Source organism: Terrapene carolina, unplaced genomic scaffold, assembly GCF_002925995.2.
Source record: "Terrapene carolina triunguis isolate 2854851 unplaced genomic scaffold, T_m_triunguis-2.0 Scaffold247, whole genome shotgun sequence".
In the NCBI taxonomy this organism is placed as follows: Eukaryota; Metazoa; Chordata; order Testudines; family Emydidae; genus Terrapene; species Terrapene triunguis.
This window is the reverse complement of record NW_020664598.1, coordinates 17779862-17796761: the sequence shown is the minus strand read 5'-3', so window position 1 is coordinate 17796761 and position 16900 is coordinate 17779862. Positions and strand designations below refer to the sequence as shown.

Genomic DNA, 16900 nt, shown 5'->3' with positions numbered 1-16900 from the left:
GGGGGGGGGGGGCGGCCAAAATTGGTTTTGCCTTGGGCGGCAAAAATCCTAGAGCCGGCCCTGGCCTTGGTCATTCAATTCCTCTGGCAGGGTTCACAAAGAGTGGCAAAACAAGCATCTACCATCACAGAGGGGCACAGCACATGTGCAAAAGAACCCAGTGACACTAGCATTAATATCATGAAAACACCATGATGCTAATTACTTCTAAAATAAACAACATTATTCGACAGCCGACAGTGCCCTTTTTAAGGAAGTCAGCTCAGGCTGAAGAGCTCATTGAGAGGCTGGTTCCTGAAGGCCTTTAGGTCTGAAAAAAGAACAGGAGTACTTGTGGCACGAAAGTATTCGAGTCAATGTTATTTGACTCCATCTGAACACTCTCTTTACAAGGCAAAACATAGGGTCAAAACTCTTTTAAACTCTTCTACTCACTTGTTCTACCCTAGTGTTGTGGAATAACACCCCAAAGGCAGTAATGAATCAGTCTACTTTTCTGCAGAGGAACCCAAGAACATTTTTATCTCTCTGTCAGCATGGCACTAATTTAAAAAAACAACAAAAGCAAATAAGAGGGATAAGTCAGAGTAGACTTAAGGTGGTCTAATGGGTTACAGCACTGGCTTTTCACTTTTGGAAATTTTGGTTCAAATCCTGAATCAGGGTCCAAAGTTTGATGTGATGGTCCTGTCTAGAAACCAGATTGCCAAATATTGGCATAGTTGGTGTGGCTGCACACCATCTGACATGCGTTAGCTTTGTGTGGGCTAAGCACAGGACTCATTGCCCGGCTGTACTCGGTCTATCTTAAAACAAACTCACTATTTAAAAGCTGAGAATTTAGGTGTCTTTAGATGACTTTAATGAGCACTAAAATTCTCTTACAGACTTAAGGAAAAATGAAAGAGGAAAGAGAAAGAGAAGGAACACAATAAATAGCTAAAGAACTTGAAAGGAGCTTATGCACTATGGGTGATATCCTGGCCCTAATTAAGTTAATTGGAAAACTCTCACTGATTTCAACAGGGCCAGAATTTCAGCCTCTCTCTCTTTTCCAGGCAAGTTTGTTTAGTATGCCCCACCGTCATCCTCTCTTCCTCAGGAGAGGCTGCCAGATTTATTGGTGAATCAACAACTGAAGACAGAACTGAGTCAGAGGATTCAGAAATCAACACTGCAGATCTTTAGAAAGTAGGAAGAGAGGGACCTTATTTCAAGAACAGTTCTTAAGAAATTGCCCCCAAAACATAATGATTTGCAAAAGAACAAGGCATTTGTTACATTTCTGAGGTGGGAGACTTCAGATATTTAGACCATTTATTTGGCTGATGGTTTGTTTAGAACACACAGTTTTTATTACTCTGTAGCATGGGCCAATTTGGGGACAAGCTGGGCTGCAGAACATGGTAGAACCCCCAGCTTCACCCATGTCCCTAGAGCACTATTTGAAGCTTCAGAAAAGGGCAGATATGTGATTCTTTATTTTTCCTGTTTTCTTAAAATGCAAACTTTGGGCTGGACATTAGTAATCACTTCGTTCTAACAAGAGCCAGCTCTTTCTGCCTGGATAAAGACATTTCATCCGTTTGGAAATATAATGCTGAGGTCTTTATAGGCACTCCAAATGACTTTCTTTGCATGGAAGAGACCTTTGAATGAACCTTAGAACTCCCTGGTTTGTTGACAACACGCCAGATTTCTTTGAATGGAAGTAATATCATTTATCCAATGTGATTTATTATTCTTCATATGTCTGCCTATTATTGCTACTTGAAGGTTTGGTCTCCTTTACTCTAATCAAAAATCAATAAAGAAGGATTTTAAAAATCTGCAAAGCTTCACTCTCTTATCAAAGATTCAAAAGATTTAAGCTCTTTTCGTATAAGCGAGACAAGAATTAGTCACACTCTATCAAACAAAATTGAAGAGAATTCTCTGACTCATTCCGAGGCCAAAATATATGAAAGGAGAAATAAGTTTATTAAATTGCTAGTCTGGCAACTTTAAAAACAAATAAAAGAGGGAGGGGCAGAAACTAGTAGGTTTACTCCTGAGACTGAACTTCCAGAAGGACATACTCTGTATCTTCAGATTCCTGAGCTATTAAATCACAATACGCTTCTCAAAGCGAGACCTCAGAGGAAAAAAGTAGGGTCTCTCTAAACTGAGCTTGAGCTACCTGTCATAAGACACAGCATGATGAATCTGTGTCCTGGCGTAAGTATTGCACTTTGAAAGTCCACATCCCTTCACTGAGAAAACTCTTTAGAACCCCTTTCTGGGCATGCACAGCTAGAGTTGGCAATAAGAGAGCGACTGGTTAGCAACTGCAAGAGGTTTTCCTTTCTTTCTTTCTTCGAACATTTCCTGAGTTGTTTACCCATGTTTGCTTATTTGAAACTCAAGATTTGCCTGTGGCTATTAAATGGATGTCTCTTTCTCCACTCTATTACAGGGACAAGACAAGAACCATCTCGCCTCCTTTTTAACAATCTGTACCGTCTTAACAAAGACCTGAATCATTCTCTGTCAGTGAGTCTCAGATGGCCCATGTTTCAAGCATCTGACTTCAGGCACAGAGAAGTTAGTACCATTAGGAGGATGGATGCCCATGACTGTAGCAATAAATGCTATTCATCTTCAAAGTGCTTACAATCCTAGGAGGTAAGTAAATAATCTATCTATGAGCAGAGTGAGGTACAGAGAGGTTAAGTGACCACAAAAGGAATCAGTCAAAGACAGGACAGGATTACAACTCTGCAGTTTATTTTTGGCACCCATGGATGTGTTTAGACCTCTAAACCATATACAAACTCAGAAGGTAACTTCACATGTGCTTATAATACTGGTTGCTCATCACAATTCTCAACAATCTTTTAACTTCACTATTCACCAGGCCTATGCCAAGTCACCGTCAACATCACACTCCTTAACATTTCATCACATTGCATATTGCAAGGGGGCAAGATTTGCAAATGTCTAACTGCACCTTCCATATGCAACAGTAAAGAAAATAGTACAATCCAGTTGAAACTGCAAGTGAAATTTTCAGTGAAAATGTAGTTACCCAAGTTAAGCTTGGTGTCCTAGCCAAGTTCTAACAGCCCTACATTTACAGAAAGCAGCATGAGTTCTTTAATCTCCCGTCAGGAACTCCGTTTTACTTTCCATCCAAAGAGCACAATGCCCCTTAAATACCAGTCCTCGGTTCAGCAAGTCACTAGCAACACCCGCCTTCAATAATTAGGCTCTCTCTGACTATCTCCCTTCTAAGTACTAATAAAAACATCAATATTTTTTAGTGACTAGATGTGGGCAAATCTGACATGGAACCACTGAGAAACCATATGTATGGAACCACACAGTTGTCTTTTTACAGTCGCTATTCAGTGCGCTTTAACTGCCTAGTAGTGTCTGTCCCTGTTCCTAGCATTCAGTAGCATTGAGCAGCACCAAAAAACTACTTCCCTGTATTTCAGCAGAACAAGTACACATATAAAGCTGGAATCAATCCAGCATCATTGGCTACCTGACCAGGGAGTGCCCCTCAGGAAATCTTCAGCACTGATCACAGCCACTGGGAACTAGTCTGTTGCTATTCACTTTCTGCTTTAAGAAAGGGGAATTAATACGCCATAATGGAAACTAGGGCCTGATTTTCAGAAGTGCTAAGTAAGTACAACTGCTGCTGAAGTAAATGGGAGATGTGGCTGCATAGCACCTCTGAAAGTTAGGGTCTTCAGTATGGAACAAAACAGTATGCAGAGCATTTACAATTCAATGACCCAACAAAGAGGCAGAAATTTAACTTACTGAGATTTCTTTTTATTTTAATATTGGTTTTTTCCCCTCAGCTTCCCTTTCATTTTAACACAGCCAAATGTGTTTTCTTATAGCTAACTATAAAGGCACATTCAAACTCAGGGCAATCCATCACATCTGAGTCTTCATTATTAAGTCTTCCAATGGCTCTCTGAAGCAATGGGTTCATTTTATCTGCCTCAACCCCTATATCCTCGAGTTGCACACTTCATGGCCTTCTCTGACCAGGATGCAAGAGGGTGTGCATCCTTTAAATAGCCTGGAGCATTCTGAAAGGAAATCCAAACGAATTTGGCTCCAAGAATTAAAAAAATAAAAAAATAAACGTTGACCTTTATGAATTTATTTTTTAATTCAGACCCCAAGTTGCTATAGTACATGAAGAAAGAAGGAAGATAAAACGTAGCCTAGACAGTGTTTGTTACATGTATACAGGTAATCTGGTTTGGAGAACTGACACTGTTCTCAATATAGGGTGGAATGGTTTTCCCCCTAAACGAGTGAGAAGGGGAATCCCAATAAAAATAATGAGACAGACCCTGAAACCCTATCGCAAACCAACTCAAAACGGGAAACATTATCCCATTAGCCTGGACATTTCTTAATCATTAATCCATCTGTTTTATTCATTTCATTCACTGTCTGAGGCCCTGATCCAAGGCCCACAGAAGTCAAGAGTAGTCTTTCCAGTCACTTTAAATGGGCCTTGACAGTCTACGTTTTTTTTCTTCAGGTTAATAAACAAAAAGAAGACCCCTAAAACATAATTCCTGAGTGCAAAAAAGGATGGAAATGCCAAAACTATTTACATGCATGAAAAAATCCTGCAGGAGCTAAGGATTCTGTGCTGTGACGTGCTGAGTATGCTCATATGTATGAAAATTAATTTGGGCTATATCTACCTAGCACATGTCAAGCCTGCTTTTCCTTTCAACTAAAGCTACCACCATGCATAAAAGAACATGGACAGAAAGTATTTTTACAAGTTTGGCAGCTGCATACAGAGAGATTACAGTCATTTTCTTCTTTTGCTTGTATTTTCTGGTTGACATACCTATAACCTCAGGAAGGGTTCTATGGTATTTTCCATCAACAGCAAGGATACTTAGCTGATCAGCCTGCAGCTTTCCATACTCCTAGAAGTCAGCCAGCAAGACATGCAGAGTTCCTCCAAGTGCTTTTTTTTCTTCCCTTTCCTTCATTTTTAGCTAAGCAGGGTCTTTATGGCTTATTGCTCCCTCCCTGAAGCAAAAGTTAACAACAGATGAGGCACAGAAAACCTCACTGCTAAACATTAAGAACATCAGTACTGACCTTAACTTGGTGTTACGAATTCATGGGGGCCCTCAGGAAAGTGAAAGCAAGATTTATTTTAAATGGACCTTTTAAGAAAATGACTGTGGTTTCCAGCTAGTCAGATATATGCAGTCGATAAATAGCCTTATTCACCTTGCAGTGTCTTTGAAGCACTTGGGAACAAAAGCATTGTTCTGGAGGGTTGAGGCAGAAGAATTTTGCTAGACATACTTTCAAAGACTGTGCTGTTAGCATTAGAGGATATTTTAAAAGATAATTGCTCTGAGAAAGATCTGCAGACAGTGATTTACTAATGAGATGCCAAGCATGGGAAACCATGCAAAGGCCTCAAAACCTGTAGACTAAGATAAATAGCACAACAGAATATACTCAACAAGTGCCGGTGAAAACCATAGAAAATATATATATAAAATATGAAGTTATTAAACATTTAGAGCCAGGGAATTCATAGTTTGTGGGAGACTGAGGAATCTCCCTAGCTTTTCTCCCTACCTATAAACCACTGTGTAAAGGGCAATATCATGCAATTTACTGGAAGAAATAAATAATTCTGTATTAAATATCTTGCCATAACTAAGGAACATACATACAGAAATGTGAGAACCAGCTCTATTTTAAGATTAGATGTGAAGTAAAAGCCACCGGACAACTATATATAATAAAATGGTTTGATAATAATACTTTGCCTTAATTGCTTACAGTACTTACAATCTGAAAAGCATCAAACCCTCCTGCGTCATATGTAGCTATATTACATATAGCAGCACTTCAAATACTCTAAAAGCAACACATAAACTATGAGAGATGTTTAGGTTTTAAAAACATAAATAATGCTTCCTTCTCAGCCAGTCACAAAGAAGGGGGTTTACTCTTTAGCTAATATTTATAACACTTTATGCTTGTTTGCAGCAGAAACTGCCATAAGGTGCTTTGGCAATGTTGGTCATGAGTACAAAGGCCAAGGAGAATTCAGTGGTAAGGCAGAGGGAATAAAGTCAGTGACAAGGCACGTTGAATTCACTCTAAAATGACCGCCAACTCTTTCAGGTATGGTATCCTCAGTTTTGTGATTCTGCTGTCCACATTCATTTTGTGAATGACGCCCCTACCCAGTTCTTCCCCCACATCAACATAGGCCCAATCCTAGACTTTATTCAGGCTAAGCACACAAGAGTTTTGCTTGCATAAAGGAGCATGGAATCTGACCCATTGTATGCTCTGCAAATTTTACAGTTAGAAGTAGAGGACAAGTTGCAATTTAATCATACTACTAATAAAACAATGGCCTAAAAATGCCAAGGAGAGTGGCAGATCAACCATGCAAAGGGTATTCCTTTCATGCTCCCTGAATAATTGTGATACACCAATGAAAAAGTTGTCATCCTGACAGTATGCCAGGCTTCCTTTCTCCCCACTGTCTCAGCAGGTACAGTTCCCTTCTGCATGGAAAACCAGGAACTATAAGTAGTTGCTTTTGCTACTGACCATTTCTAGCATCAGAGGGACAGTATGCTTTGACTAATTTAGCTGGTAGCCAGAATTTAAAACTGGATAATTACTTTCAGTGACTCTCTTGTAATTCACCTAGCCCCAAATCTAGAAAATATAGCAGCTCCTTTCTTTGTCACTAAGGTTGGGTTTACAGTGTTCTATTCCTGCCCCTGTCTCTTTTCATTACGTTTTATATAAAATGTAGGGGTTAACAATAGTGTTTCTGTCTCTCTACCCTTCCCCTCTGCCTCTCCTCCCCTTCCCGTACACACAGACCTCAATCAGTTTCAATACCCTTTTTAATTAGTCTGGTTGTTTATACAAAGTTCTTCTCTCTAACAGCCACTCAGGACACTTCCACATTGGGGACTGGAGTTTGGGGCCAAGATTTTCAATAGTGACTAGCAATTCGGGGTGTCCAGTTTGAGACACCTGAAAAGAGCCAGATTTTCAGAAAAAGTTAACCACCTCCCTTCTGAAAACTAGGCCTCATTAAGCAGTCTCAAACTGGGCACCCCCAAACAGATGCACCTCAAATCACTAGTCACTATTGAAAACCTTGGCCTGCGATTGTAGCTGAGTCTTTCTTCACTCGCAGTACAGGGGAATCCAGAAGTACTACAGGAGACAAGCTTATTAAATCCCATCAGGCATTATTTACTGTAGTCATTGGCAGCTGAGTGTAATGGGACAGATTGTGACAGCTGAAAAATGAGCCTGCAGATATAAAGGGTATAGATGGAATGGCAAGTCTTACTCAGGTGGTGGTGCAGTTCTTTCTGTCCTTGGAGGCCTAGACAGCATGCTTTCCAGAAAGAGGAACTATGGTCAGTGTGTAACAGAGTCACCAGTAGGTTACAGATGCGCAGAAAACAGGAGACCTTATGTGAACCCATTTAATCAAGGCTATTAAACAGGTTATTAGGAAATAGAGTTTACTGATGCATTTCCTTGTTATGCGAGAAGAGTAGCAAAGTTGAAACCAACAGGAGCAAAGGAAAAGAGAAAGAAGCAGTGACACTCATTCTACTAAACAATCAAACACTGGACAGCTGCCTTTCCAAATTCGTGCAGTTTTCATTGTAAAACTCTCTCCAATGAAATGTGTGGCCCTGTTCCAAGCTTGGCATATGCAAAACTAGTGAGAAGAAACCTCAGAGCTATCAGTCTATGCTCTTTCTGGGGTATAAATATAGAGCATTTATAAAATTAAATGGAACAATCAACCATCATGGCTTAGATGTCCTTTATCAGCAGTGCACATATATTCCAACAGTGTGATTACCCTAATCACAAGCATCAACAACAAATTAGTCCTGTTTAAAATTTAGTGGCAACAAAGCCATCAATCCAACACACGCATTCTGTAATTACAGTCCATGTAATATATTTTATAATTCTCTGTGTGTGCATGCCACATGAGCATGCACCCCTACAGATACACACACACACCCCACCACCACCACGGAAAATAATTCAACATTTACTGTGCTGATATCTTTGATTCTGCCACAATCATTTGCACACAGGATTTTCTATTCTTAGTACCACAGAACAGAAAATGCTACTGGCAACCAGAGTGTATATATGTGTGTTTACACATGTGATAAGAGAATAGCAGCTTTCAGCATTGTTGTAGCCGTGTTGGTCCCAAGATATTAGAGAGACAAGGTGGGCGAGGTAATATCTTTTATTGGGCCAATTTCTGTTGGTGTAAAAGACAAGCTTTTGAGCTTACACGGAGACCTGAAGAAGAGCTCTGTGTAAGCTTGGAAGCTTGTATTTTTCACCAACAAAAGTTGATCTAGTAAAACATATTACCTCGCCCACCTTGTCTTTCTAGAGATTAATAGAGCATATATATAATCCTTGCCTTATTAACGTTAAACCCATTCCTTAGCAAAATTGTAAATTATCACTTCCAGGTTATACTGTGTTATGGGAAGAGGAGAAAGGGCAACAGATAATTAAAATGTGAATTCATGGAACTATTTCAAAAAGAAAGCCAAAGATTTGATCCAATGTGAAATAACTTGATATGCCTCATGCTAAATAGCGTAAGCAAACTAGCCAGGACAGCCTGCCATTTGTCTGGTAGAACGATGGTCTTTGCCTTTACAAGTGAGTAGTGTCATCTTAAAAAAATCACTGATTTCTCATTTAGAAATGCGATTTTTTAAAGTCTAATAAAAAGAAATTGCGCCTGCAAGTCATGTTCTCTGTACTCCTTTCCCACCTCTCTGCCTTTATAAATAGTAACATACAAATGAAAACAGGATAATTTGTTTCTACAAAATTCATCTGCTCTTATTGTTTGTTCCCCACCTTAACTCTTACTGCTTGGGACATCATAATCCTCTCCACAGCAGGTAATGATGCAAATTTTTGCAAAAGCCAGTAAAAAAAACGGGAAAATTGTTTATCAAAAAATCCTTTTTTCTTACTGAAATTCAGAATATTTCAGCCTTCTCTAATTATGACTAGAACTGTGTGAAGCATTCACAATAAAACAAATTCACATGTGGCGCCCCTTAATCCAGGATTCATTACTAACGCCAAGTTCAGAGCAGGTTTGCTATAAGGCTGGTAAACCTTGTTCCATGTCAAACCTCTGACATTTAAGGTTTAACCGGGGTTGGACATGAAACCAGATAGTTTGAGATGCATTTTACTTTGTGTTTTGTTGTTTATTTGAACCAGGAACTCCAAGCAAAAATAGAGGTACCGGGGGTTGGGGGTGGAAGGGGAACCAACTACACAAGGCTCAAAGTAGCAAACAAGCAAATTCCTGGGAAATGAAATCACTGCATTGCACACAACCCTAATTTTGACAACTGGTAAAAAAGATAAGAAGCTAGTGAAACCTCAAGGAATAAAGGGTGGGATTTCAGAAGTGCTCAGTGTTGAGCAAATGGGAAATTTTATTATTGCCTTCAATTGGAGCAGAGTTAGATCAAAGCAGAGCCCTTTTGAAAATCCTCTCCAAAGATTCTGATTTTACATCAAAGTAGCTAGCAATAAAAAATACACAAGACATATGACCTGTAGCCAGAACTACAGCATCACTAAATAGACTGATTTCCAATGTTTTCCATATGGCATCAGTTGACATTTTAAAGAATCCAAATTAAGAACTCACCAGTCCAAAAGTCTTTGTCATTTTTATCCTCTTATCAAGAGCACATACAGAACTCTTGGCATGCAGGCAGTATGAGCGGGACCCGCACTTTTTAGCATAATTCAAGAGCTGTCTGTTACCATATAATGGTTTTTTGGCTTAGTTATCTGTACACTTAAGGAAGGAACTCTTTTAAAAATGATCAACAAACCACTAGGTAATTATTTCTTTTCACTTTTATCACAAGATATGACTTCACTGGTTGTAACTACCCCTTATTACTGGGGGTGCCTCTTATTTTAGACATTTATTTCATCTCTGTCCCACACAAATCCAGTATAATCTCATTTACACATTTGCAGTGCAAGTAACGTGTATCTGCAACACTGATCTGTGAAAGTGGATTTAAATAACATTGTCCACAGTATGGTTGTGGTCATGTTGTCCCAGGATATTAGAGAGACAGCGGTGAGATAACATCTTTTATTGGACCAACTTGTATTTAAACAACATGTCATTTATGCTAAATAATGATTCCCAGATCATTTTCAACTTATTACACTCAAATTTGTCCCTCTTATTGTGTCTCCTATGTATGTTTTAGTTGGTTTAGAGGAATAGATAAAAACATCAACTTAACCCTCAAAAGCTAGTGACCGACACTTGAAGCCAATGGCAAAGATCCCATTGACTAATGGCAATTGAATTGGGCCCTTGGATCATGATCCAAAGCTCATGGAAATCAAGGAGAGCTTTTCAATTGACTTCAATGGGCTTTGGGTCATTAATAGTAATTTAATACAGCACTTTTGGCTAACTTCTGGTCTCAGACCAAACGAATGGGAGCAGCATGCATACATCCGATGGCAGAATTTAGCCTTTTGGATTTGCCTGTGAGAGTTATAGGGAAGGATTTTTCCTCTTACTGTCTATTCTGTTTGGAAAAAAAATAAGAAAAAAAAAAACCACCTCAATTGTTTTTATTGGTCATTTCCTCAAAGATTAGGTAACAAAAATAGCATATAAACGATAAGATTTTAGTGTACTTTTTTAAAATTACCTTGAATGCTGTTATGCAATGTAAGCTGAGTAATATCATAACCACCACCAGGAGAACTGTAGCTAAATTCCTCACATCCCATATCGACTCAATTAAAGGAATACTCCCAACCTGCCAGTCATAGCACAGAGTAATTGGTGCTAGCAGAAGCCAGGAATTGAAGGCCAGGAGGTACGAATAAGTTAGAAATCTGAAAGATGAAATGGAAATACAATACTTAGAATGTTCTCGATTCCATGCAAATTTCTTCTTATGTTGAGAGCAGAGTGAGTTCACGCTGATCCAGGATATAGTCAATTATTGTCCCTTAGACTAGAGAAAAAAATATATATATATGAAGATAGCAACACATCGTTCTATAAATATAAGTCTTCAACATGTGTTATTTATAAACACCATAAAACTTTAAACCTATTATCTCTATATGAGAATTGTACATCAACTTTTGAGTGGCTTGACTGTTCTGCATGTATTATTGGAATGTTATATTTTTGAGGTGATTAATTATTTTTTTACCTGCTTTAATTCTATGTAATGTTTTATTCCTACAAAAAAAGTAATTAAAAGTTAAAATTATATACATAAGAGAGACCCACCCATCAGTCTCTTACGGCAGTATTGCTGGACTCCTGCGATGCAAAGCAACCCTAACGCTGGCTTAACCAGCCATCTGAAGATTCCCTCTGTGCAGAGGAATTCATGGGTAGCTTAGAGCTGCTGCAGCAGTTCCTACATCAGACCCCCTCCCTGCTCTCTGGCACAGGGGGCAAGAAGCCCAGACCAAAGTTGGTGATTCCTGGCTCCCATCATAGCCCTTGGGGGGCATGAGCAGTTGGCATGAGCTACTTATTTTCAAACCTGAAAGCTGCTCTCTCAAACTATGTTTACAGAAGAGTTTAAATACATTTCTCTGTGAGCTGCTGAAATTGGTAGAGTGCTCACAAAGTCCATTGAGGGGAACTGTAAGATTCATAGACTATAAATTTTCATTGGTTTAAAAAAAAAGGCAAATATATAGAACCAGAAAGCACAGAGATTTGCATATAAATAATAAATGTATACAATATAGCACTTTTTCATCTGTGTCTGCCTCGGTTTTTGTATATTACACTCTGGTAGCTTACAGATTTATTAAAGTGATCCCAAAGGACTCCCAAGACATGTACAAACATATATAAAAGATCATTTCATCCACCACTTACTGTGAAAACAGAGCAATTACTCAGCAGTATGCAGAATACTATACAGAATTTTAGGACAGGAGGTACAGGACACTGTATCTAACAATGACCTTAGGCAGGCAGTATAGAATGACTCATATTGGAATTTGGCTAAGACCCAGGGACTAACAACCCTAACTTTTGTATGGAAAAAAATGTAATAACCACAAGTGGTTGGGATCTTGATTTTACTTCTCATCCCAAAGACACTATCTCCAGCAGCATAGTGTCCCAACACCTGAGCTGATCAAAAAGTCGTAAGGCTGTTTCACTGGGAAAATTTCCTTTTCAGGATAGTTTTTCAAAGTAGCTTTTCCAATTTTGATATAAAAATTGTAAATCCCACAATTTTTAGGTTTTTCCCCAATTGTTTTCCTCCTTTTTTCATTTTACCATTGTAAAGGGAAAGAAAAGGAAAGGAAAAGAGTATAAGGAAGGGGATTTTTTTCCTCCCATAGGAAAAAAAATATGAAAAAGCCCATTTTTCATGTGAAAAAGTTTTGAATAAAAAATTTTGATCAGTTCTACCCATCGTCACATTGGGCCATTGGCTCATTACTCTAAATGAGGAATGCCACCTTCTAAGCCAGCAAAATCACTTCCTGCAGTATATGGGGGTTCCTCAGAGATTCACCAATTCAAAAAATGATGTAGCTCAGCCTTGATCAGCATGCGGGAGCTGATGGGTTTATACAGCACAATGTCGTATGGCATGACTTGCCATATTTCCAAATGAAAACCATTCACATCACTCAGTGAATAGTGTCAGTCTGTAATACTGTTATAAACGTGGCTAAGATTTTCAGAAGTGAAGAGTAATTTTGGGTATCCAACTTGAAATGTCTTAAATTTTTGGAGGATGAGTTATCGGAGTTAATAAAATACTTGTGTATTGGTATGTTCAAAAAGCATCTCAACAGTCATCCCAGATGGAAGATGCATCAAATTACCAGGCAATTCTGAAGCCTCATCACACTTCGACTATTTATCTTCCAGAGAGGAAGAGAGAAACGACTTGATACAAACAAGCAAAATGCTAAAGGGTTTAGATAACAGACAGGTTGGCCTTCAGCATCCATTCTCCAGGATACAAGAGGTGATAAAACTTTATGCAGCATGTAACAAATATGTGGAATTTGTTGTTACAGCAATTTAATGTGATTTAAAAAGGAATTCCAAATACATATATAGGCAAGTGTAATACAAAGCTCTGATGAAGGGTTTTGTGAATGGATCTAGTTCCCCCCCTCACTGAAGTGTTTTTGCCTTCCCCATAACCCTCAGGCACAGTCCACTTCTGGAGGCAGGTTACCAAAGTAGGCAGACAATTATTCCGTTCAGTTATGGCAACACTCAGGTTCCTTAAATGCAATCTGCCAACAGCAGTGAACTATTTCAAAGCCTACAAAAAACATTATGTACCATACATAGTTGACTGGTCCACGTCTCCGTACATCAGAATAGAAAACCGTTGGCCATTTCTCCTGTTGTCAGTCCTGAGAGCTCTCACTTAACTTACTTGGTTTAGAATGCATGCACCACGTATCCCAGAATGGCAAAACAGAAAAAAACTGATTGATTTTCCAGCAAGCCTTTTCGAATTGTAAAAATTTGGACAGTCTTTCAATTTTGGTAATCTTGAATGTTCTGTCAGTTGTGTACCTAAAAATGTTGGTGGTTTTCAATTTTTATATCAAAACTGGAAAATTTGTAGTTTTTGCAAAACTGTAGAATATCCATGAAACCCTACATGAATATGCATGAAACTCTGCAGACTATCCAGGCCTAAAAGATTTGTTTTCCACAAATAGTGGATAGCTGTTTTATCATCTATACTTCAATGTGATCTCTCAGACTATAAAAGCAAATGTTTCTGTAAGAGCAATGTAGGATTCAAAACTTTTCTCCAAAGCCTGCAGACAGACCAATGAGGCGAGATAATTATCAAGATAGAAAGGAATAGTGCAGCATTCTCTGTTATGTTAAGCAAACAAATTTTACAATGTATGAGCCTGTACCCCAGCAAAATGTATTGGAAGGTAGGGACTAAATATGCTACAGGTCTTAGATAAAATCTAAATCTCTTGAACTGACTTTGAATTTTCTTATATTTAAACAATGGAAGCAAAAAATAGAGGGGGTGGGCAGGAGCCACATTCAGGCACCCATATGATTTCCTGTAAATCCAGCATTGCATCTCTTACCTAGCATGCTTGAATAAAGACAAAAGTTCAGTGCAGGCACAACCTTTCAAAAATATTATTTCAAAAGCTGACATAGGATAGAAATAATTTGCAATTTTAAACAGAAATGAAACCTCCTGGAATTATTCCAAGAGCTAGTTACATTTTAGGGGCCTAGCTATAGTCAGCAACTATTTCATTTTAATTAGCTGACAATAAATTACATTTTAAATTAATCATCGTCCCTGTATTACTACTCATTTCTGCTGGAATTTCAAGAGGGGGAAAAAGTACAGTGCTTAAAACATTTTCTGTCAGGCCTGCTGCATTTCAGCCCAGATAACAGGGTAACTTGTCACGGTGAGGAGACAACTGGAGGAATTTGCCTCTTAATTGGCATCACTTAGTGTCAATTGACATGTCCCTCCCACCTTCACCAAGTCAGTTAACTGGGTTTGCATTGAAGTGGAGATCAATTTTTAATTGCGCATTGAACATAGAAATACAAGTTTCAGCAGTTGTCAAATGTGGTTTTCCCAGTCCGCCAGTCTCTGAAATATTCAGAAGTTGCAAGCTTTCTTTAGCTTTTAGACGTCGTCATGGTGACCCATACTTTCAAATCCTCTAAGGCTAGATTTAATGTCATGTGCTTTATTTGGCACAACATTTATTGCATCTGTTGCAGAAAACAGGAGCATGATTCCGCTATCTAAACAGGTTGCCTTTAGTGCAGAGAGTGTTATTTTAGGCCACTGTTTAAACTCAAACAATATAGGACACAAATACTTGAAGAACTGTCGGTTACCCCAGGCAGTAATTGAGAATGATTTAGAATGGAAAAGTCACAATCTCAGTATTGCCAACCCCAACCATGCAGAAATCAGTGAGTCTGCTAAAAAAAATCATATGTGGGTGGGTGTAATCTGCCTTCTGGACTGGCTTGTGAACCTCTAGGGTTCATGTTTTCAGGCTTTTCTTTGCAACAATGACTTTCATTTTTTTTAAAAAGAGAGAGAGAGAGAGAAGGTTGCTCTCCTTGCCTAGTCACATGCGCCGGGGGTGTGGCTTTAAGAAAAACACCAAATATTGTGAGACATGATAAAATTGTGAGTTGGCAACCCTGAATCCTGAGAAGGCCTTCTCTGCTAAGAGCCTGCTGCACTTGAATGCTCTCCTCTCCCCTACAGATGCAAAAGGACACCCAACAACACCCATGGTGTTAGGCTAGGGTTGCCAACCCTCCCGGTTTTGCCAGAAGTCTCCCGGAATTGGGCTCTATTTCCCGGAAGCTACTGAAGCCAAACGGGGAGATTTTAGGCCTCTAAAAGTCCGACGGTGCAGCGGGGCTAAGGCAGGCTCCCTGCCCTGAGGTAAGCGCAGTCCAACCGAGCCAGCACCCTGACCCCCTGCCCCAGCCTGAGCCCCCTCCCACAGCCAGCACCTCAAACCCCCTCCTGCACCCCAACCCCCTGACACAGCCCAGAGCCCCCTCCTGCACCCAAACTCCTTCCCAGAGCCTGCACTGCTCATCCTCTCCCCTCCCCAATCCCCTACCCCAGCCCTGAGCCCCCTCCCGGAGCCCACACTCCCTCCTACACCCCAACACTCTGTCCCAGCCCAGAGCCCCCTCCTACACCCAAACTCCTTCCCAGAGCCTGCACTTCTCACCCCATCCCCACCCCAATCCCTCCCTGCCCCCGCCCTGAGCCCCCTCCCAGAGCCCGCACCCCCTCCTGCACCCCCGCTCCAGCCCAGTAAAAGTGAGTGACGGTGGGGGAGAGCGAGTGGCGGAGGGAGGGGGCATGGAGCGTGGCGGGGTCCCGGAGGAGGGGCAAGGCACGGCAGGGCAGGGCAAGGGTATTTGGGTTTGTGTGATTAGACAGTTGGCAACCCTAGGCTAGGCTCAGGATTTCTTCTGTTTGTAAATTTTGTTGATTTCTGCCCCTCTGATTTGACTCCTCTGAAGTTCACTCAGGCCTGTTTCCGACTGTGGCTGTCCCCCTCCCTACAGCCTCGCCCACTATTGCAGGCAGTGCATGAAGGCCAGGGACAGTCTCCGTGCCTGCAGCTGGAAAGTGCAAGGATTGCTCCCTCCAGGCACCCCCCTACAAAGGGTATGGGATTTTTTTGTCACGGGGGATTGTGCAGTTTATTCCCCCACGCCAGCCCCCAAAGGGATGGTGTAACAAACTGGAACACTGTTAAGTGGCACAATTTAATCCTATGGGTTACTTTTGTTATGGCTCCCAGAAGCCGTTGGGCCTGGGGACCTAGGAATAGAAGTACCCTTTATCCCTACATTTTAGCAGAAGGGTCGGGGGAGAAATGGTCTCATAAAGGGCACCAAAAACAGGAAATGTCTGGAAAACTGGCAATAAATAGTTTATTTTTATATCATCTCAGATGAACCTGGGGTTGGGGAAAGAAAAAAACAAGAGGCTCTCAGGGAAGGGAGGGTGTAGAAAACAGAAGCATCGAGGAGGGTTGCTGCCATTTCAGGAAACCCTGTAGCTCATCACTCCCTTGTTTAAATAACCCCTGCGCTTTGCCTGGTACTCAAGGGGGTTTTAGTTCTTTCTAATGGTGACAAGAATTCATTTATGTCCTTTATTAGGAGAAGAGTTTCTCACTCACATATTAACAGCAGAACTCATTTCAGCTCTAGGCTCTTTCCACCGTTTGCAAAGCC

General features: G+C 40.3%; 1 protein-coding gene across 2 annotated transcripts in view; it reads right to left on the bottom strand.

Moving 5' to 3' along the window:
• Positions 1-16900, bottom strand: part of TMTC1 (transmembrane O-mannosyltransferase targeting cadherins 1) — a 191527-nt gene that overhangs the window by 91684 nt on the left and 82943 nt on the right. For both annotated transcript variants that reach the window (XM_024202588.2, XM_024202589.2), the window contains one exon: positions 10809-10998. In XM_024202588.2, the coding sequence (XP_024058356.2) occupies positions 10809-10998 (190 nt within the window). The remainder of the gene's footprint in view (positions 1-10808; positions 10999-16900) is intronic.